General features: G+C 51.2%; 1 protein-coding gene across 1 annotated transcript in view; it reads left to right on the top strand.

Moving 5' to 3' along the window:
- RSPO1 (R-spondin 1) overlaps positions 1-22,814 on the top strand; it is a 34,315-nt gene extending 11,501 nt beyond the window's left edge. The window contains exons 2-6 of the mRNA XM_073317580.1: positions 4,207-4,599; positions 15,423-15,614; positions 17,497-17,646; positions 19,697-19,885; positions 22,097-22,814. Coding sequence (XP_073173681.1) covers positions 4,506-4,599; positions 15,423-15,614; positions 17,497-17,646; positions 19,697-19,885; positions 22,097-22,245 — 774 coding nt within the window. The 5' untranslated portion in view covers positions 4,207-4,505 and the 3' untranslated portion in view covers positions 22,246-22,814. The remainder of the gene's footprint in view (positions 1-4,206; positions 4,600-15,422; positions 15,615-17,496; positions 17,647-19,696; positions 19,886-22,096) is intronic.
- Positions 22,815-23,604: the final 790 nt, after the last annotated feature.

The raw sequence follows: 23,604 nt of genomic DNA on the forward strand, positions 1-23,604 counted from the left end.
ATTTTAGCATGAACACTTCAATCGGAGATATGCTGTCACAGCACATGAGGCAATCCAGGGGTCGTGTCCCCCTCGAGCGGCTGGTCGATTAGAGGATGATGGTCTAGTCCTGCCACCAGCTAACAGGACTTACTCCTTCAGCTCAAGTGGTAGAGGCCTGTAGTTTGGGGCTGGGTTCAAATCCTGATGCCAACCAGTGCTCGGGGTTGTTACCCTCTCAGAGCAGGGGAGGGGCAGACTTTCCCAAATCCAGCTCCTCTGTGCAGATTTCCTCTAGCCTGTTCAGTGGAGGCCCTGCCCTGGCCCTCTGCCGTGGAGTGGGGGGGGGGCGGATCTCCCCCATCCTGGGCAGCGCCAGAGACCCCTTTCCTTACTCCCGTGCTGAGTGCCCAGAGCGGCTAGCCCAGAGTTCCTCTTGGCCATGGGGCCTGTGTTCAGCAATGGAGTTGAATATTCCCCAGCGCTGGCCCTGAGGCACGTTCTCACCCTCGCCGCTGCGGAAGCGTGTATCTGTTCCTTCCAGCTGGCGGCAGGGCAAGCCACAGTGAGTGAGAGGGGGGTAAAGGACTTCAGCGGGCCCAGAACTGTTCTCGAAGGCCCTGAGGCACTTCCACCGACTGCACTGGGCTTTGGCTCAGGTCTCAAGATCGTGTCCCACTAGATGGGACAAAAGACTAGGAAATGCACTGGGCTGGCCTAGAGGAACTAGCAGGGCTGTCGTGTCTCTGCACACCAAGGCCAGCCTGGGGTAACGGGAGCAGGATTGCACAAAAAAGATATTTTAAAGTAGTGGGTTTAACGCCCAGAGGAGTGCAGTGGAGATACAATTTCTCTGCGCTCTTGGCTGCTGTGGTGATGGGCTGGGGGGGAGTGATGGGAATGACCATCAGAATCCTCTTTGTCAGCCCGTGTGTCTCCAAGCCAGGACAGGTTCCCAGGAGAAGTCCCTGGGGTGGGGAACCAGAGGGGTGACCCCCTCCCATAGGTAATGCCTGCACGGGTTTGAAAGATCCATCCAGCCCTCTTCTCCAGGCCAGCTGTCGCTGGTTAGTACCTGCATGCTCGAAGGATTAGAGGCTGTGTTTGCAAGTGCTGGTCTGAAGCCAAAGTCTGAGCACTGTAAAAAGCCCGCTGGCTGCTCCCAGCTGACCTGCTGAGGGAGGGAGAGGCTGCCCCGCTGAGCTGGAGGAGGCACCTGCAGGTCGCTGCATAGCTGAGATGAGCAGCACGGCACTCGGCTTGAACGGTTTGCAGACTCATTTTGGAGGCCTAGGGCCAGATCCTCAGCTGGTGCAAATGGCCACGGCTGCACCACGGGAGCTGCACCAATTTATGCCAGCCAAGCACCTGGGCTCCTAGTGTACAAACTCTGCCAAAGCCCCATTCCCCTCAGCATGTGAGAGATCCTGGTACCATGGGGGGTGGGGTCTCTCCGTGCCAAGCGCCTAGCGGTTTAGAATCAGCACAAGCCCATTTCCAGCTATGTGTGGGTCTTACTGCAGCCCCCACCGAGCTCCAGCCCCATCTAGACAGGCCCTGGGAGCATCGGTGATGCAGAGTTATTTTAAAGGGATTAAAATCATTTTCCGTTTCATTTGACCTCACAGCGTGAATGTTGTCCCCTTTATTCCCACACAATGGCAGCAGTTGGTGGGGCTTTGCATTGCCAGCTGCACCCAGAAGAGCTGTGTCAGAGCTTTCTATTTAGCCGGGATGTCTCGCTTCCTCCCAGACACATAGTACACAGAAAGATCACCTCCTCGATCATTTCCAGAGCGAAGCAGTGCTTTGTTCCCTTGGCTGCACTGTCTGGGGGGGCAGTGAGCATATGTCTGAAGTCCAGGCCAACCCTGCCAGTTCTGCATGGTTGCTAGGTTTGTTAGCAAACTCTGTAGCTGTTGATCACACCTCAAATCCTGAAGCTTCCCCCTTTTATCCATCATTGCTCAGTCTGGGAAGTGTCGTGCTGGAGCTGGAAGGAAACTGCTTTTATCATGAAAACATGTTGCCCTTTTTCAGCATCTTTTGTTCAAGGGTAATCAAGATCTTCAGTTAGACCATGGAACTCACTGCCACAGGATGCCACTGAGACTAGAAACTTAAGATTCGATGCGCAATTAGGCATTTATTTGGAGGGCAAGAATGTCCAGAGTCGTCATGGCAGGTTGCAGAGTGGTAGCCGTGTTAGTCTGTATCAGCAAAAAGACCGAAGAGGACTTGTGGCACCTTAGAGACTAACAAATTTATCTGAGCATAAGCTTTTGTGGGCTAAAGCCCACTTCATCAGAGTCATTATGGTTAATCCTGAAAGAAGGGTATTGGAAGAGAGATAAAACTCCAGGCTTCAGGGCTTAAACCAATCCCTAACTATTAGGAGTTAGGATGAGACCTTCATGAGGGCAAATTATCCCGTACCTGCTACTGCAGGGTTTCTTACCCCTTCCTCTGAAGCAGTTGGTGTTGGCCCCTGTCAGAGGCAGGACACAGGCCTAGATGGACCCTGAGTCTGATCCAGTCTAGCAATTCCCACGTTCCTGAGAGTGTTACAAATATGAATGAATTAATCTGCTCTAGGGCACGTCAGTATTACTGGAGTGGAAAAGTGTCTTGTGGTTAAGGCACTGGTCCAGGACCAAGGACATCAGGCATCATTGTCACAGACCCGTGTGACCTTGGGCAAGTCACTTAATCACCCCATGCCTTAGTTGCCCAGCTGCAAAATAGGGATAATAATTCTGCCTTGTCTATTTAGGTTGTAAGGTCTTTGGGGTAGGGGCTGTCTCTTACAATGTGTGTGTGCAGCAGCAGTTCAAGGGGGGCCTGTACTTGGTTGAGCATCACTGTAATACAAGTATTAATATAGTACGTCCATTTTACAGATAAAAGAAATGAGGCACAAAAAAGGTAAGAGACTTGTTCAGCGGTTACACAGCAAATCAGTGGTGGAGGCAGATGAGAACTCAGGGGCCCTGACTTCCAATCCCCTATTACAGACAATGGCGCAGAACAATTTGCTTTTTGTCAGAGTTGCCCTTGCCCTGATCTGTCCATCACACCACCATGGTTTTCCTCATCGAGCACATGCCGCCATTGCTTCCCGACTGGTACATCACTGTTCACTGCGGTGATGTCAGCACAGCTGTGAGAATAGTGTTTGTTAATTAACTTGGGCTTCCTCTGCTGGCTGGATCTGCAGTAGCAGCAGAGCGAAGGCAGGAGACAGCCCTAAAATGGCAACTCCTGCGCAGGGGTTGGTGAATTTATCAGTTATTTCTGATTTTTAAAACCTGAATGATCTAGGACACTCTCCAGGTAATGACAATGTTTTAAGGCTGGGACCCTGTTGGGCCTAAGCCTTGTCCCGGGCAGAGCTGACTGACACATGCCAGAAGAGTCATTTTGCTATTTCCAAGGTGTGGGTTTTTTTTAATTTTGTTGTGCAGGAAATTTTGGCTTGTGGTTCTGACCTGGGATTAATGGAAATTTCAAAATGCTGTAATTTCTGGGGGAACAGAACCTCTGAGTTTTGACCTGCCCGAGGGACAATCGTACCTAGTCTGTGTGAGGGAGCATGAGCAGCACTGTCCCTACGCACAGCATGAAATCTCAGTAGCTACAATCACATCAATAGCTACTTGCCCACGTTAGGTCACGAGACATTCAATGAGGCCCCCTTGACGGGAGACATCTGTGATGCTGGCAGCCTACAAGAGCCTCACCTACAAGCTGGTAGCGGTCAGATGAGCAGTGATCAGGATTGCTGCACTTTAAGTAAATTTTAGCCAGAAACAGGCCATCCCTTATTCAACGTCATGTTAACTTTCTCAAAGGAAATAGAAAAGGAGTACTTGTGGCACCTTAGAGACTGCCACAAGTCCTCCTTTTCTTTTTGCAGATACAGACTAACACAGCTGCTCCTCTGAAACCTGTCAAAGGAAATAGGTTGCTATTAGTTTTTAAGCAAACAGGAACTTCCAGATATGTCTGTGAAGTAATATTACCAGTCAATCTCCTCCCTGCAGATCGGCTGCCTGGGCCCCCCCCCTTTCTGCCCTTCCAGGGCTCTGTGATGTTGTTATTCCTCCTGGCCTGCTGTTTCGGCACTTGTATGTTAATTCTCGCAGCGTCCCGCTGAGCAGTTTATGCACAAGACGTAAAATAACATTCATTATTCCATAAGGTTAATCTGTTCCTTTTCCCTTCCAGTTTGTGTGGGTGTGTGTTTGGAAGCTACAAGCAGCTAACGCTCACGGCGTGGGAGCCCCCAGATGGGACTAGATCCACGCTCCTGTGCTCCTTATGGGTTTGAAGGTAGACTCATGTTACCTACTACCTAAGTTTTCTGTGGCTGATATTATGGTGTGCGGATATGGTCCTGTACCAGGCATCGTGTACAGACTTTCAGTTCTGATCCAGCCCAAGACACAGTAGCAGGAGCAAACCCAGACACCACGCTGTGGAACGGACTCTCGATCACCCTGCAGTCTAGGCACTGGGAAGTTACTATGCAGCTTGGACTATTTCTGGTGGTGGTTTTTCTAAGCTTGATGGATCTGACAGGCAGCAGCAAGGTGGTGAAGGGCAAGAGGCAAAGACGAAGTATGTATGAAATGCTTTTCTTCTCCGACTCCCTCTCGCGATGCAGAATGTCAGTGTCTGTGAGTAACAGGCCCCTGTTGTTCACTGGCACCCAAAGGGCAGGGGCGGGGAGGAGCAGCTGTTTAGGGAGAAGCTGGCTCAGGGTAAGCAATGCAGAAGGGGGTGGTAGGCGTGGGATCATTACCGCACCCAAAACATAAGGCAACAGTTTGACATGTCGCTCAGTCCCTGGCTGTGTAAGCTCCTCAGGGCAGGGGCTGGGGCTGTTTGTGTCTTGCCACGTCAGTACCTAACAAATCCCACAAGGAGCCTGGCTGGAAAGATACGTCCCTTTCTCTTGCTGTCAGATAGGGAACATCTATAAGTTTGCTTCCTCTGCACCCAGCTTTTTCTACCGGCTGGACTGATGGTTCCCTCGTCCCTTACTGAGCACAGAGCAGGAACTGGTTCCTCTGACTCTGCAGGAACACGGTGATCTTATGTTCCCCCAAAGCCTGCCCCCAGCTTGTAGCTCAAGGGAGACCCGCTGGGCTCCACTCTTCCTCCACCGCAGAGTGCTGGGTTTGTAACAACCTGCAGGCCTGTTCCAGATTTCTATTAAGGAACCTGCAGCTTCTAGGCCTGGGAGCAGGAGAGGCAGGGGTGGCCAGTGAGAGCCTGCGGTGGCTACAGAGTGTGTGGAAGAGACCAGAGGCAGGTGCATGGATGCAGGGAGGTAGGAGTAGACTAGCAACAGGGGCTGCCGGTGAATCAGGAAAATTCACTGCGCTGAGGGCTGGCGAGTGCACCCGGGAAACTGAAAAAGGGAATTTCCTCTCTAGCCTCAGCTCCAGGGATTATGAATGGGCCAAGCCCCTGCCCCTTGTTAACAAAGCACCCAGACTCTGAGTTTTCTGAGGATGGGCTGGTCTGGTCACTCAAAGCAATAAAACCATGTCAGCCTAAACTTCCTGCCTGAGATTGGCAGAGCCCAGAGACTGTCGCTCCCCCTCTGCCCTTCCTGCAAAAACCCTCTGCTTGTCTCAAGCCCAATGAGCTGGCCTCACCCTCTCTAAAGCCTGGTGAAAGTCATTTGGGCCCACCGGCCAGCATGACTCAGCTGTAAGTACCCGGCCTCTTAAGTGGGGGTAAACAGCTGGGCCCAGGTTGGCTCAGCAGCTGAGGCTGCATCTCACAGGGGCTCTGAGACCTGGTCTGCACACAAACTTGCATGGAAATAACAAAGGGGGGGTGACTTAAAACCCAGTTAGTTATTTTGGTGCAAGTCAGCATGGCATGAAAGGGGCTGCTGTTTGACGGAGTGGGAGTTGGTTATTGCTTTACAGCCTGCTCTCTGCACAGAGTTGCTCCCGTTTAACTAACAGTGCATTTTAAACTGAGGTAGTGACATGGGGGCAGCTTTGTGTGTGGATGCTCTCAGGTCACTTCGGCCGCATCAGGACGTGTGCAGGTGCAAGTCAGCAGCTGATATCTCCAGTTTTAAACTGATGTGAGAACATCCACACAGGGGTTTGCACTGGTTTTACTACTCTGGCTTTTTAATTGATTTAAGTTAAACTGGTCCAGCTAGTGCGGGTCTGTGAGTCCTAAGGGATGCCTGCAGCAGTTGCTTGCTCCAGGGAAGATGTGCTCTCTTGGTTAATGTTATAAATTACGAGTCCCAAATGGGTCTCAATTACACTCTTAGCTGGGGGGCCACCCATCAGCACCACAGCAAGGCAATATCTGCCATTGTGTCGAGCTAGCGACTCCTGGGGGCCCTGCGGCAGGGTAAGCATGGCGTCCCTGGCCTTGCGGTGACACCCTCCGTGTGCAGCTGGAACGAGCCACGCAGTGTCAGCCATTGGTGCTGGAACCACGGGGAGTTGGGGGGAGGCTGCCACCTCCTCCTGCCCCCTCCAAATACATGGTTTCCCATCAGCAGCACTCCCACTATAGACATTGTTGCACGCACACACACCCACACACCCCTCCGTGCCTGTAAGTAATGCCCGAAGCATGTACAGTTGATGGGGGAAGCCATCTGGCCTGGAGGACTTTACCCCAAATATATTGATCCCTGGTGCAACTTCAGGGGCATCAGCAGAGTTACAGCAAGGAGGAATTTGGCCCAATGCCCCTCTCTTGTCTTCCTCTCTCCTCCCCACCCCCCAACAGAGGGGAGTAGGGGGGTGGAACAATTTGTATAGTGCGGGTGCTGAGAGCCACTGAATCAAACTGTAAACCTTGGATATGATGGAAAACACTTCAAGCCAGGGGGTGCGGCAGTTCCAGCACCTGTGGAGGGGAGTACAAATGGGCAGGCTGTATCTGCGAACTGAAGTACAGAGCTGTTCTGAACCAATCCAGGGTGAGGCCTCTGTCCCACAGGGCTCCCCACCTCCTTTTTCCCTGGCTAGCACTCACAGGCCCCTTCTCCCAATCCATAACGCACCTGGGAAGCTGCATGCCAAGCCTTGCCCTCCTGGCCCCTTCCAGTCTGATGGTCGCTGCCAGCCCATCCTGCATCAGGGCCATGTGTGGATCCTGTTCCTGCTGCGTGTGAACGCTTCATGGCAAGAGATGGTGCTTAGAGAGGTTGCTGCCCTGAGGAAACTGTGGGACCCGCTGGAGCACTCCTGAGATGTTAAAGCTGCCAGGAGTGGGAAAGCCAGGGACCCATGCTCTCCCCTGCTCTGAGGGCTCACAACAGCCCTTCCCTTTCTGCCTTGTTACATACGAACAGCCAGGCTGGATCAGACCAATGGCCCACCTAGCCCAGTGTCCAGTCTTCCAACAGTGGCTGATGCCAGGTGCTTCAGAGGGAATGAACAGAACAGGCCACCTTATCGAGTGATCCATCCCCTGTCATCCAGTCCCAACTTCTGGCAGTCAGAGATTTAGGGACAGCCAGAGCATGGGGGTTGCATCCCTGACCATTGTGGCTAATCACCATTGATGGGCCTATCTTCCATGAACTTATCTAGTTCTTTTTTGAACCCAGTTATACTTTTGGCCTTCACAACATAACCCTGGCAAGTTTCCACAGATTGACTGTGTGTTGTATGAAGAAATACTTCCTTTTGTTTGTTTTGAACCAGCTGCCTATTAATTTCAGTGGGTGACCCCAGGTTCTTGTATTACGGGAAGGGGTAAACAGCACTTCCTTACTGACTTTCTCCACACCATTCCTGATCTATCACATCCCCTCTCCCCCATAGCCATCTCTTTTCTAAGCTGAACAGTGCCAGTCTTTTTAATCTCCCCTCATAAGAAAGCTGCTCCACACCCTTAATAATTTTTGTTGCCCTTCTCTGCACTTTTTCCAATCCCAATATATCCTTTTGGAGATAGGGCAACCAGAACCGCAAGCAGTATTCAAGGTGTGGACGTACCATGGATTTATATAGAGGCAATATGATATTTTCTGTCTTATTATCTATCCCTTTCCTTATAAAGAAAAGGAGGACTTGTGGCACCCTAGAGACTAACCAATTTATTTGAGCATAAGCTTTCGTGAGCTACAGCTCACTTCATCGGATGCATTGTTGCATCCGATGAAGTGAGCTGTAGCTCACGAGAGCTTATGCTCAAATAAATTGGTTAGTCTCTAAGGTGCCACAAGTCCTCCTTTTCTTTTTGCGAATACAGACTAACACGGCTGCTACTCTGAATCCTTTCCTTATGGTTCCTAACATTCTTTTGGCATTTTTCACTGCTGCTGCACATCAAGCAGATGTTTGCAGAGAACTCTCCATGATGACTCCAAGATCTCTTTCTTGAGTGGTAACAGCTAATTTAGACCCCATCCTTGTATATGTCTAGTTGGGATTCTGTTTTCCACTGTTGCATTTATCAGCATTGAATTTTATCTGTCGTTTTGTTGCCCAGTCACCCACCTTTGTAACTCGTGGCTTCCTCATTTTTGTCTAGTTCCCCTTTTTGAAGTTAAATGGTACGTGGTGGGTTTCTGAGTTATTTCCCCCTCACAAGGGTGTTAAATTTAATTTAAATTATGGTCACTATTACTGAGCAGTTCAACTATATTCACCTCTTGGACTAGATCCTGTGTACCACTTAGGACTAAATCAAGAATTGCCTCTTCCCTTGTGGGTTCCAGGATTAGCTGTTCCAAGAAGCAGACGTTAAGGGAGTCCAGAAATTTTATCTCTGCATCCCGTCCTGAGGTGACGTGTATCCAGACGATATGGGGATAGTTGAAATCCCCCATTATTAATGGGTTTTTATAGCCTCTCTAATCTCTCTGAGTATTTCACAACCACTGTCACCATCCTGGTCAGGTGGTCGATAGTACATTTCTATTGCTAGACTCTTATTATTCAAGCATGGAATTACTATCCATAGAGATTCTATGGTACAGTTTGATTCCTTTTTTTTTTTTTAACTATATTTGACTCTATGCTTTCCTTCATATATAATGCCAGTCCCCCTCCAGCACAACCTACTCTGTCATTCCTGTGTCTTCTGTGTCTTTTGTACTTGGGTATTACCATGTCCCATTGATTAGCATCGTTCCACCAAGTTTCTGTGATGCCTGTTATATCAATATCCTCATTAAATACCAGACACTCAAATTCACCCGTCTTAGTATTTAGACTTCTTGCATTTGTATCCAAGCACTTCTAAAAGGTGTCAATATTTAGTTGTCTGTCTCGTGTGATGTCATTGAACAGGACTCCTTCTTTGACTGTTTCTCTTCAGTTCCTACCTGTACTTCATCAACTTCTATCTTCTCCTCTTTACTAGGATATAGAGCATCCCCTTTACTAAACCCTCCCCAAGGGATGGGTCTGTCCGAACCATGTGCTCCACCGCAGCTATCGCGTTTGGACAGAAGTAGCATTTCCCCCTCCGAGAAGGGAAGGGGCAGGAAAGCGATCTCCCTGTTACAGAGATCCTGGGACTCAGTGTCCCATGGGAGCAGAGCCCTGGAGCTCAGTGTCGGTGCCTCTCTTGCATGAGTGAGATCTGGCTGGATGCAAGCTGTCATCTCTCCGGAAGGGCGCGGCAGGGTCGCCATGCTGCCGGCCGAGCTGGGAATTAGCTCCCCTTTTCAGCTGCTAAGCCAGGCGGATCAGCTGGGGAAACATGCAGGGTGAGCTTCCTGAAGCAGCCCCAGTTGGGCAGCGCAGAGGGCGATGCGGCCAGAGAATGGGTGCTGCCATTCAGCCATCTGGGTCCTGTCGTGGAGCCTGAGCCTCCAGCGCCCACACCCAGGGATTCCACCTGCTTCCTCGGTCTCGTCGCCCGCTCCCACCTCTTTGGGAGCTCCTCCTGGGGAACCTGGTGCAGCAGCACCACCTGGCCGCAGCCACAGAGGACAAGCCCAGGCCTGCAGCAAACGAGAGATTTTGCTCTCAGGGGGGTATCCCCATTCTGTTCCTGACCCAGCGCAGACCGAGGGGATGTGCTGTATCCCAGGGGTTGGCAACCTACGGCACGCGTGCCAATGTTTAATGGCACACTGAGGCCTGCCGGGTCCCAGCCACCGGCCCCGCTCAGCCCGCTGCCGAACCCAGGCCGGACCCCGCCCCAGCAGGCAGCAGCGAGCCATTAAAAATCCTGCCTGCCCAGGCCCGCTCTTCCCCCTGCCCCTGCCCCAGGGCAGGGTGAAGAAGCTTGGTCCTGCCGGCTGCTGCTGCAGGGCAGGCAAGTTCCTCCTTCCCTGCCTCTTCCCCCAGCCTGCTGGGGTCCTGCCCCTCCTCCTCCCCTCCCTCCCTGCCGCCCATCAGCTGATGGCCCTTGCCAGGGAGGGGGAGAAGCGGAGCCAGAGTGCCCGCACTGCTCCGGGGAGGAGGCGGAGAAGAGGTGGTGACGGGGCCTTGGGGAAGGGGGGTGGAATCAGGGCATATCCCCTCCAGTCCAGCCTCCTGCACCAGAAACGGGATCCCCATCTTGGCCCCAGAGGTGGGCCCTGGCGGTGAGGGCTGAGGCCCAGTGGAAGTGGGCAGGCGGGCTGGGAAGCTTGCAGTGGTGCTGCCGGTGCGGATACGAGGAGATGTCGAGTTCTAGCACAACGTACCCCAAGCCCCGATTCAAACCGCTCCGGTATCCAGCGGAGCCTCGTGGAGCAGCCCCTGGGATGAGATGCCCCAGGCTGTAGCTCCGCACTGAAGCTGTCTGTCTGCGCGGCCCAGGGCTGGTTAATACAAACCATTGCACGATTTCCATTCGGGAGCGGAGCTGGGTGTCTCTGCTCGGTGATCATTGAGCAGTCACTATGTTCGGTTTGAAACTCGTGGGTCATTCGCTGTTCTGGGCGTGAGGCGAGTTGGTGACACGTACTGTGATAGTGAGCATGCCTCTGAGCAAACAAGACTTGGGGAGAAGGAGCTGATAAAAACCTCAGCATCTGGCCACAGAGAAGTGGGCTGAGAAGTGAGCACTGCGTTCGGGGACCACGGGGAGAGGAGCTCGCGTATGCCCGAGGCTGGGCTGCAAGCTCTCTGGCCGCACTCCAGAGCGGGATCAGAACATCAAGACAGAGGGTGGGCTCATTGCTAAGAGGGTCAAAATGAAGTGGTTCTCTGCCCCAGTGGGCAGTGCAGCTCTGCTGAGACGTGGGGAAAGAAGAGGGGAGGTGTCACCCCGCTTAAAGAGAGCCCCTATCCATCAGCACAGGGGACAGATGAGCAGGGCTGCTCGAAACACAGGGAAAGGGTTTCACAAAACAGTGCAAAATTCCTGTCCTGCCGGAGCAGGCACAATGAGAGAATGAAATCAGCTGCATCTCCTCTCTACAGGTAGGGGCCAGATTCTGCCTCCATGCACTCCCCCGTGGCTCCCTCTCATGCAGCTCAGTGGGAGCCCCAGCACCAATACAAGGGGGAACTTGGCCCTAAAAGGGGGAGGGGCCAAGTCCCAGAGTTAGCAAGAATTCAGTCCTGACCAGTAATTAGAATTTGTTCTGTTGAATCAGGAATCTGCTCCGATTTCTGTTACATTTTCTGTGCTTAGAACAGCCTCCGTAACCCAAACAGAACAAATGCCATCAGCAGCTGCATGGTTCTGATAAGGCAGAGCACAGAGGTTACTGAAGCGATCTCAGGGGTTTGCAAATTGCTCTGGAAGCAAGCGTGAGGTTTTTCTTTTCCTTTGCGAATCCAAGTCCTTGCCGCTCAGTTACTAGCCTGGAATTTAAAGATTCTGTCGCTCCAGTGCTTGCTTTTGAGGTATAATAAGTGCAGTATTTAAAATACAAAAAGATGTAGATGTTCTATAAACACAGACAATGCTTACATAATTAACTAATAAAAATAACCTGCATTCTAGCCTGCAGAAAATGTTAGTTTCAAAATAAAGCAGAGTTTTTTATGATAATTAGAAGCAGAAGATGTTCAGACATGAAAGTGGACATTTTTCTTGGCCTGAGATTAGGGCCTCAGCACTGGTCTCAGTTTAGGGGGTACTAAAAGCTCCCTGTTGCCTGATGTAACTGACCTATATAGGAAGTTTGGGACCTGAATCAGCTCCAAGCAGTTTGGAGAGGTATTCGGATGGTTTCCCCTTTTGGAGTCTGCAGACATGTGAGCCCAGCTTATCTGGGGCAGGACCCTGCTCATGAGGGAGGATGCTCCTCGGCTGAGCTGGCTACCTCCCCGTAAAGTATATGGCTGTAGGCGGATGAGGGCGTGTGAGTCTGGGCTGAGTGAGTTGCTCCAGGAGCCAGGCAATAAGCCAAGGCAGGCATGTGACCCTCCCCACTTTGGCCTGCTGCAGGCACATGCTCCCAGCCCACTTCAGGAGCGTGGCCGGGGACGTGCAGAGATGCGTTCCCCTGCAGATGCTCTAGGAGTGGTAGCCAAAGCCAGGCCAGGTGTTATTTCTGAGTGGGAGATGGAGTCGCTGGGCGGGGCTGATGGAATCGCTTTGGTGAGGGAGTCGGGGGGGGGGGTGGTTATTCGGAGTTTATTACAGGGTTTGGATGCTGGCCCAAATTGCTGCTGTTGTTTTCATGATATTTATCTCCATGCTCAGAGCAACCAGACCAGGTGTGCAACAGCCCCACTCCCTCCCCACCCAAGTAGATTTGGGCGCGTGATTCCATCCACCGATGCATCCGTATGGACCAAGACAGAGTGCGAGACTCCATCTCTTTTGGGTATTAAGCAATCGCACTCGTCCCAGATATTGCTGCAGTTGCATCTGAAACGAGGCTGAGAATAGTGGCTGTGCGATGCTGGGCTGCAAGTTCAAATCACTTGCTCCTTGGTCATCTCTTCTAGCCTGCTCAGCCCGGGGGAAGGGGGCAGGGAAGGAGAGAGCCCATCTCTCTGACTATCTAATCCGGGTATCTATCGAGCACTCAGCAACGTGGTGTCTGGGTGCCGGTCCTGGAGCATCATGGGATAGGCTCTGGTGTGAGCTGTGCATGCAGCCCTCCTGGGTTGGAAGGGAGGGAGAGGAATAATGGGCAAGAACAGGGAATCCTTGAAGTCTCTTTCCCTTGTGCTGCAAGTTGGACACAGAGGAGTTTTGCAAACGTTACCTTCTCACGGCCAAATATGTTTTTCTCACAGTAGCACATATGAAGGCCAGTGCTGACCAGGGAATCCGGGATCCCGAGAATGCTGGGCCGCATTAGCTCAAGGAGCTTGCTAAATCTTGCTGAGTTGACAGATGCTTGTGTCCCATTGAGGAAGATGCAGGCCAGGCTTGGAAGGGGCCTCAGGAACAGATGTGTCTTGGCCACAAAGGACAACAGCGCTTCTAATGGCCACAGGAGCAATCAATTATTTATCTGGGTTTGACTCATTTTCTCTGGGTAGTATTTAAGCTGGAGCATGAGCTCACTCATTGCATCAAATATTAATGACAGGTCTCCTGAGAGAGGGATTTTTTTCTATGATGCTGCTGATTGGCCAGCAAAGGGTCCATTCTTACCTAAGAGCCAGCGCTAGGGAGCATTTCACATAGCAATAAACCATCTCGAAGCTGCAGGATCATTTGTGCCATCTCCCATGAGATGATGTGTGAGCTATTAGGCCCAAAGACACAGGGCTGCTTGCTGACAAGAAACATTCAGCTCTCTTCATGGGGGCTTTTGGAACTGGAGATTTCAAATGTTCTTCTGGGGCCAGCTTGAGCTGGGTCACATTTCTGGCAGGAAGGATGTCTTGTGACTCTGAGAACGTTCTAGCACAAAACCTGGGCAGCGTCAATCCCGGTTAAAATGGGAGCCTTTGGGGCGAATTTCAAATGAGAAGCTACAACAGGGAGGAGAGCCAAGGCAGACCCTGTCCAAGCATTCCCTGTCCAGCTCTGCTGATGTACCTCCACCCTGAGCTGCAGCATGCTCTGCATTTCCCCTCTCCTCCCCAGCTCTGCTCCTCCATCAGCAGCCCGACCTGCAGCAGCTCTTGCTATGCCGAGTCCTGGTTTTCCTCTTCAGCAGAAACGGCCAAATTAGCCAGTAGTTTTGTCCTAAAGACACATGAACATTGCGGAGAGGTGGGCCCAGTTTATCTCCTGCTGGGATTTGAATCTGGGTTCTCCAGAGGCATGTACCTAAACCATTATATCTCCAGGCATGTGTCAGTGCTCACACTCCATCCTCTCCACCCCATCCCTGACTTAGCAACAGTAACATCTGCTTAGAAGGAACATCAGGTTAGATGGGACAATAGGACTCTGTCTGATTCCCTCATCTCAGGGGGCTTCTCTTGTCTCCCAGAGTGTCCCATCCTCTGTTATCCATTGGAAGTTTAGCATTGAATCCTGACCAAATTAATGACGGGTTTGCACTTTTCAGGTTACATTCTCACTGGTATGAGGTTGCATTTGGCCAGGGAGGCACAGCTCTGCTGAAGGTTGGCTTGGGGTGGTGAAAGGTTGGGGTTTGACAGGCTGATATGAAGTGGGTTTCACCAAACAGAAGACAGATTGGGTTAGCTCAGGAACACGCATAGCGAAGGGTTTTCCTGTAATCTCTTCTTTCTGACAACTCCCATGTTGGACAGATTTGTGCCTGTTGACACCCACTGGAACATCCTCCTCTCCCATCGTTTAATCATAATTCTTCTACATTTCCCCTATTGTCCACATGTTGGTGCGGCCAAGGCACCATCCATACTGCGATGTCACACCTAGTAACTCTGCCATGTGTTTCACCACAGAGCCTGGGCAGATCTAAAGCTGGAGCTCGGGAACACTCCTGTCTGAAATGTTTATTCTGGAGCCACATCTGGCCTGCTGTCCCACAAAGAAAAGGTTGAAGTGAGGGGAAAATAGGAGACAGAGACAAAGGGGGACTCGGAAATGGGGGCTGGGAGGTCAGGGTTTGAGCGACCAGATTATCTCAGGCCTGAGCCATTTCGTCCATTCTGATGCCTGAGAATTTTTCTTGCAAAGAATTCCAAAAGGCTTGTCGGCTATTTTGACACTTTAATTATTGATCCCTGGGCCAGACCCACTCTCCAGGAATTCCACGCCAGCTGGTCTGCCCTGAAAGGCAGCATCCTCTACTTGTCTTTAGAAGGGGCAGTTTCCTACATGTGCTACCCCTTGCCAACTGGAGAGAGGAGTGCTGGTCTGGAGGAGGGCTCAGTCTTCTTGCCGATCCAGCCCGGGGACTCTTTGCTGAGACCGCCAAAGGGCCCAGATTGGGTTGGGGGTGAGGGATAGGTTGTGTCTTGCAGACACTTGGCCACAAGGGCTGAGTCCACTAACCACATGAACACGTTTTATAAACCTGAATAGCAGATGGAAGCCAGCGCGAGAGTGGGCCGTGTAGCAAGCTGCTGTTGTTACAGCCAGTTCCCTGGACAATCTTGCTGCTCTGCAATGTGTTTGTTAACCTGCGGGTATCTCTCTTGCCTTTTCAGTCAGTACCGAGGTGAGCCAGGGCTGTGCGAAAGGCTGTGACTTGTGCTCTGAGTTCAACGGGTGCCTGAAATGTTCCCCCAAACTCTTCATACTGCTGGAGAGGAACGACATCCGACAGATCGGGATCTGCCTGCCATCCTGTCCGCTGGGGTACTTCGGCGTTCGCAATCCAGACATGAACAAATGCATCAGTACGTGCCAGGGCCTGGGAGAGAGAAAGATACAAAACCATGCTCTGCACTTACAGGTCCTCACATCCAGGGCTTGCAGTGAGTCAACCCTTGCCTGCCCCCAGGATGTGGATCAGGGGTAATATCCCCATTATATGGATGGGGGAACAGGCCCAGAGCGGGAAAATGACTTGCCCAGAGAATATCCATAGAAAGGGATCCCTTTGCGATTTGCTGCTTGCAGCCCTGAATGCGGCATGAGAGCAGAAGAGAGATTTATCCCGTTTTGCACCTGAGATGGGAATGCAGTTCTCTCCCCTGCAGAGGTGGCTGCGTTTCCACCCACGAATGCAATGTCCCATAGGGGTTTATTTGAAACAGATTAAGAAGCAATAGCATGAGCCGAGGTGCCTTAGGCTTTCCCAGTGCCACCTAATAGCACCTACCAAGCCAGGGTCAGTAGAAGTAGCGCAGTGAGTTTCTCTAAGGTGGGAAAGAGCACGCACAGATTGTCCTACAGAGAGAGATACATCAATGGACACTCACGTAATGATGGCCTGAAAAGCCTGTCCGGCATCGGTTAGTTTGGACATCAGCCCCTTCTCTCAGCTTTTGACTTGCGTTTTGGCTACTGTGTCTTTGGTCAGGGTCCCCCAGGATCTAAGCTAGGAGCTGACTGCAGTCATTCTTGTTAGGAACTGGAAATTGCAGAAATTAGATGGGAAGTGCTGAAATGTGGCTTGGAACTACTGCAAGAGAGTGTAAATTGGTGCAACTCTGCTCAAGTCAATGGAGCTACCCCCAGTTACACCAACTAAATGTCTGGCCCAACGTATGTTAAACGTTATGCTTAAACCACGGAGAGCCACAGCCAGTGACAGACAAAATGTCCTCACGGGCCCATCAGCCAGGGTCAGGTTGCTATCATGGGTCTTTACAAGGTGGGCATGGGGCGGGGGTGGGGGGGGGCGAAGGGCTGAAGCAGTGAACTGTCAAACAGAAAGACTTAGAGACACAGTCTCTAATTTGGGCATTTCTTATTTTGTTGTGTGAATTGTCTGGCTTACCCACCGGGTCGAAGTGATGCTAACACATTGGTGTCGTAGCTGACCTCTTGAGGTGGGCATGCTCTTACTTCCAGGATCTTGTGCGGTATCTGGGGAACCATTGCCACAGACACCACCTCTTCCTTCGTCTGCCCATCCGTAATGAATTGGGTCTTTGGCCTGGGTCTGTCTGTCTTCCATTGCAAGGGGCTGGGCCGACTGAAACACCAGTGAGTGAGTTGGACCTGTGAACAATCCTGGGGTCATTTCATTAGCAGCTTCATAGAACCTGGCACCACAGGCAGCTTCTGTAGCCACACTAGAGCTGGGTAAGGAGTGACTGAAACTGGAGTCAGCTCCTTGTCTTCTTCCATTTTGGCTGATTGTCTGTCAAACTAAACAGGAGCCCAACCCTCTTGCAATCATATTGCCGAGATATAACCCAGCCTAGGCTGCTGCTGATGTGATAACTTCAGCAGAGTGGCTCTGTCTTGCAAGGGGCAATGGCAGAAGGAAACCAGTTTCCTTCGTGGTAGCACCACCAGGCCTGGCAGAGTGCTCAGAGACATACACTGGCTGTTTGCAGATTTCGTGGGCCAGGAGGGCTCTCTAGTGGGGTATCTAGTCCTCCCCTTTGCATAGCTCCACTCTTCCTTTCCCCTCTCCAGCAGATGGTGCCCAGTCTCCACCTTGAAATGTAACTTGACTGCAATACGCACTTTCCACTTTCAGTACCTAAAGGCCACAGAAGCCTGCCGGGAGTTGCTTTTCGATCATATCCATGGATCTGCTGATTTTGGCCCTGGGGGTAGAATTCAAACTATGTGGCTGGTTTTTTTTCCCTTTTTCCTCCCCAGAATGCAAAATTGAGAACTGTGAGGCCTGTTTCAGCCGAAACTTTTGCACCAAATGTAAGGAAGGTTTGTACTTGCACAAAGGGAGATGTTATTCCACCTGCCCAGACGGCTACTCTGCTGCCAATGGCACCATGGAGTGCAGCAGTCCTGGTAAGTGGCATTAAAGCTGTTAGAGCGATTGATTTTTCTGCCGGGTCCTGTAGCATTCTGAAGGCTCAGATTTGTGCTGCCTGTCTGTATGCAACAGCGTATTAATCCTTGCCCGCTTTCCCTGCTGCTCCTCCATCACCCTGCTGCATTTCAGTGACGTCCCATGAACAGCAGTGACCTGCTGGGGTGCCAGAGTGGGCAGCCCAGCAAGTATGTGAATGGAACAATTAACAGCTCAGCAGGTGCATTCTAGAGCAGTGCTACTCAAAGTGGTGGTCCGCAGACCGGTGCCGGTCCATGAGCCACCTGCTGCCGGTCCGCGCGCACATTGGGAAAAAAAATTGCCGGTCCCCCGCATCAGATAGCTTGAGAAGCACTGGGCTAGATGACCTGGAGGTACCTGAAGGGTTCGGCAACAGACAAGAAATTCCAGCTGACATTGTTGAAAAGTTTTCTTTTCCCTATGAGAACATCCTAGTAAAACTGGGGGAGCACAGGAAACACAGAGTGTATATGTGATCTTTCCTGCCTGGAGACAGATTTTCCCTGTAAGACATGCACCTGAACCCCCCTCCCTGCATCCCAGCTGTGCTGTGCAAAGCCAGGCAAACCAGAATCTGCCTCTTCATTTGTTCTTCGCTGGTGGCATATTTGCATCTGCAAAAAACAACAAACAGTCAGGGGCTTAACTCTGCAGGAAACTCTCCGCCCTTGCCAATTTAATATTTAGTTGCAAAATGCGTGATCGGTTTTCTGTGCCGGTTGCCTTAAAGCATAGTTGTGGTTTGGAAGATGTCAATAAACCCTGCAAGGGACAAGGCTAGCTGCAGCAGCATTCTAATGAGTGAAAGTACAGCCAGATACTCAACCCCCTGGAGGAGTGTAAAACCTTCTGGCATACTACAGCCCACTGTCCCGATTCATTGTTTGTTCGTTACTTCTCTGAAAACACCTGTTGCTGAGACTCACGATCTAAATGACGGACTCAAGGATATAATAGCCTCAGGAAGGGGTGGGGGGAGTACACCTCTGACCTGCTAAAGGCCCAGATGTGGGGTGCAGTGGGTGACAAAGACCCCATATGAGCACACACAAAAATTAACCATGCAGGAAACTTAAACTGTGGCAGGCTCCCCTCCTCATGCGAATGGCTCCTCGGTCTCGCCCGTCTTTGTTTCTAAAGTAAATAATTTTCGGCAGTGAAAATGAGGGAGCACCGTGTTTGTGTGGAATGCGGGGAACTTGGGGGCTAAGCAGGTTGGGGTCCCTCAAAACGAGGGACATTCGGGAGGTGTGCGAGGTGCGGCAGAATGCAGGCCACGGCCATGGGGTTATTTGGGTTAGGCAGACATCAAAAAGTGCAGACATGCCCATTGTTGGCACCCAGCTTCATGTGGGTGAGGTCTGCAGTGACCCACATCTGGGGTTGCCAAAAGGGAAAGGCCACGTGAGGCTAGGAGACAAGAGTGAGTAGAAAAAGCAGGAAGGGACTGTGGTGACTTGTTCTAGGAGAGGCAGATGTGATGCGCTCTGAGGGTCTAGGCATGTTCGAAGTGAGGCTTCCCATTCCCCTGCTGGGCCTCCAGGACCCTGTTCTGCAGGTGGAGCAGAGAATGGGCCAGGAGGAACGGTCCCCTCGGGAGAGATGCACTGAACCTTCTGGCTGAGGCCAGGTGCAGTCAGAGCCTTCTCCTCAGGCACACTGACTTGTTACGCGGTCCCTGCCTTGATCACCACAGCCCTGTGTGGTGCAGCCTGGAACTGGCGTTTGGACTCCAAGTGTCTCGCAACAGGCCCAGAAAATTCCCATCACAATAGATTTTTCCGCATTGTTTAAGTCTTTGAATAATGCCGGCGGCTCCACCCTAGAGCTCTGGCTGGGCTGGGGTGCGTGGGAGTATTGCACCTCGCCAGAGGCAGCTCTGGGGGAGACAGAGATCTGTCTGGGAGGAGCAGGCAGCCGGTGGCACTGGGGAGGGAAAGGGCTCCGGGGACGTGTCGGGGGCACTGGGAAAAGTAGTTTTCTCCTGACTCTCTTGCTGTCTGGCAGCACAATGTGAACTGAGCGAGTGGGGCCCTTGGGGCCCGTGCGCCAAGAAAAGGAAGCTGTGTGGCTTCAAGAAAGGCAACGAAGAGCGATCGCGGAAGGTTCTGCAGGCTCCCTCTGGAGATGTGTCTGTGTGTCCTGCCACCACGGAGCTCCGGAAATGCACAGTGCAGAAGAACCAGTGCCCTGAAGGTGAGCTGATGGCAGGGCATTTCACCCTCTCCCTTTGGGGACACATTCTGTTTGCTTGGCATTAACATGTAGTTTCTCTGCAGGATGTAACAAACAAGGCCCGGTCAGGAACTTGGCAAGGGCAGTCGAGACCCAGGGTCAGAGCAGAGGGAACCTGGGGCTGGAAGTCGTAGACTGCGTTCGTAGTCAGGTTCCAGGCTGGGGTTGATACCGAAGGTCAGAATCCAGTTTCAGGTGCCGAGGTGGAAGGTGAAGTCCAAACCAAGCTGAGGGCAAGGCCAGGCACTCAGGAGCCAGGAGCAGGAATAGTCCCGGCAGCTACCTGAGATCCATGCTGCTGCCTGGACTTCCTGGAATGCTCCTTGGTTTATATAGGGCAGGGAACCAATCGGGAACCACCAGGCTGCCCCATATCAGACCCCTTGAGGAGGGACTCCCCCGGTCTGTGTTCTCAGCGGATCATGGGCAGTGGAGCGCAGACTGGGTGGCAGCCTGGAGATGCCCGCTGCCTGGCAGCTCTGTAGGTCCAGGGTTGAGACCTGCTGGGCCTTACAGCCCCCAAATAGGACCTGCTTTGTGCTGCACCTCCACAGGACAGGCACGTCTGTGCTGCCTGATCCTCCTTGCCACAGCCCGAACTGACGGATGTGAGCAGCTGTGATGTGTTTCATGCAATGTCATGAGGCACTGAGCGTCTTGCCTTGCTCTTTACAGTGTGTGTCCAGTTTGCCTTTCATAGGAACGCGGCCCTGCCAAAAGCCTTTGAGGGCCGGTGTGCAACATGACAACTAGAAAGAACCCCTGGCTGTAAAAACAGAATGAGCCACTGAGCGGTTAGTTTCTAATAGGATCAAGCTTAAAAAATTGTCCCTGGACGCAGCTTGCCGTGTCTGCTGTATGTTGGCATTCTTATTCCATTAGCTTCTTCACTGGAGACAGAGAACACACCAAGGGCTGGAGCTCATAGTCCACTTACAATGTGATGGTTGGTAGATGGTTGGTCCACTTACAATGTGATGGATGAAGAAAAGGAGGACTTGTGGCACCTTAGAGACTAACCAATTTATTTGAGCATGAGCTTTCGTGAGCTACAGCCCACTTCATCAGATGCATTCAGTGGAAAATACAGTGAGGAGATTTATATACACACACAACACGAAAAAATGGGTGTTTATCATGCACACTGTAAGGAGAGTGATCACTTAAGATGAGCTATTACCAGCAGGAGAGTGGGGGGAGGGGAGAAAACCCTTTGTAGTGATAATCAAGGTGGGCCATTTCTAGCAGTTAACAAGAACGTCTGAGGAATAGTGGGGGGTGGGGGGGAATAAACAAGGGGAAATAGTTTTACTTTGTGTAATGACTCAACCACTCCCAGTCTCTACTCCCCTTACAGTATGCATGATAAACACCCATTTTTTTCATGTTCTGTGTGTATATAAATCTCCTCACTGTATTTTCCACTGAATGTATCCGATGAAGTGAGCTGTAGCTCACGAAAGCTTATGCTCAAATAAATTGGTTAGTCTCTAAGGTGCCACAAGTACTCCTTTTCTTTTTGCGAATACAGACTAACACGGCTGCTCCTCTGAAACCTGTCAATGTGATGGATGGTTCCTCTCTAGCCCCCTTTGCAGAATGTTGTGTTTTCTTTGCTGTTCCTCATAGTCACTGGACTTGTGAACTCATGGAGGCTGATGGCTTGTTCATTCCCCTCCGGATTGCATTAGGACTGCAGTTGTGCTGGCTGCTCTGGGGAGCCCCGTTCTGGATAGTGCCTAACCCTCCAGGCAGAAGACAATAAGGAGCAGAGGGGAAAAGGCAGGCGTTGAGTTTAGTGGCTCTCAAATGCACAAAGTGAATTTTCCAATCATGCTAAGGAGTCTGGCCTGTAACCTCAGCAAATGCCGGCTCTGAATGCCCTGCCAGAGATGGAAAATTACAAAACCAAATTAGAATTTCAGTCATCTCACCCCTCTGTGAACACAAATAATACTGAGCTCAAGGGCGTGCACTTCAACCACCCTAACGCCTCAGAGAGCAGGAGAAACACAGGCCTGCAGCGTGCAAGCTGGTCACGAGGCAATGTCAGCACTCACTAGCCATTGGGCCAGCATGCCTGCTGGTCACAAGGCAGTGACAGTGCTCAGCTCTGTGATCAGCCAGCATTCCATTCGATAGTCTCATTTTTGCTCCTTTGCTTGGTTCCAGGAAAAAGGAAGAGAAAGGAAGAGCAAGATAACACAAATGGAAACAGAAACCGGAAAGACACCAAAGATGCTAAATCTGGCACCAAGAAAAGGAAAGGCCAACAGAGAGGGACTGTGGTCCCCATGACTCCAGCTAGCCCTGCTCAATAGCTGCCCCTTTACAGTCACATGATGGCAAGAGTTCATTGCTGCTATGTATATGAAAGCTTTATTGAACCAGAGCACTGCTACACAACAGACACAATCAGAAAGATAGACAGACAGACACAGAAACTATACACACACACAAAGACTGACGGAGACCACACACATATGCAACATAGACTGCAAAGAGCAAACTTCTAAGAAGAGGAGTAAGAAAATATAAGAGATGAAGCTTAAATGCGAAGGACTTTACAATGGGAAGCTGGGGAGAAAGTGTGAACCAGAGTGGAGGGCAGTGATGCAAATATTCCTGATTAAATGTCTCAAATAGAAGCCAGCCATGTAAACCCCAGCATAACGCAGCTTCAGCCAGAGACTAGAACTGATTTGCTCCTATTCCAAATCAAAGGATCTGGAATCGTGCAAAGGCAGTGGCGTGTTTCTATTCCCCCTTCCTTTATTTTGTGTTTTAAGCTGTAAGAGAATATATGTTAAACCTTTGTGAGAAGAGGTCAGAGATGTCTGCCCTGAAATGGCTTCAAAAATTTATTTCAAATTAAAAAAAAATCCAACAAAATGACAACCAAATTTCCGAGCGTATGGTTCATGGCTCAGCCCCCGCAGAAGCTGGTGGCCCGTGGGGCAGGGCCTTGCTTGCAGAAGGAAAACTCATAAAAGCTTTAAGAAAATCTCAGAAAATGTTGCCAGCTGCATCCTAGCCACAAATCAGTCGTCATTCACTTGCACAATCCCCATCTGTGTTCAATAAGTCCGGTCGGGAATTTCCCATCATGCAGCAAGTTGAGAAAATTAGAGGTTACAGCAAACCACAGGCTGTTTGATATTGCGATTCTGACAACAGTCGCAGCTGAAAGGATTCTGTGCTGGACTGAGGAAGGTGCTGATGCCTTTGTGCAGACTCCTCCCTAACCTAATGGAGAAAAGCCGTGCGGTCCCGTCTCTGCAGGGGGCAAAATGTTCAGAACCTTTACATCCATTAGAAAACCATTCATCGGCATGTCGCCAGTTGGACTGGCTCAGAATTAGCACCAGCACTGTCTAGGTCTCCCCACTTCTCAGCAAAGATTTAATCTCCCGGGTGAAATTCACCACTGTGCAATACGAGGCCTGTGGCCACAGGGCTTCCAGGAGACTGAAGCAGTGCGCACACACTTTGTGCAGCCCCTGTGCACAGGGTGGATTTTACCCAAAGCACTGTAGTGAGGCTGCATAGTATTCAGACTTATCCAGTGGTGCAAGGAGGGAGGTCCGGTCCGGTACGCCATACCAGTGAGCTATTTATAGCTGGTCCGCTGTACCAGTGAGCTATTTATAGCCAGTAGGCCGTACCAGTGAGCTATTTCT

The sequence above is a fragment of the Lepidochelys kempii genome, chromosome 19 (assembly GCF_965140285.1).
Source record: "Lepidochelys kempii isolate rLepKem1 chromosome 19, rLepKem1.hap1, whole genome shotgun sequence".
Lineage (NCBI taxonomy): Eukaryota > Metazoa > Chordata > Testudines > Cheloniidae > Lepidochelys > Lepidochelys kempii.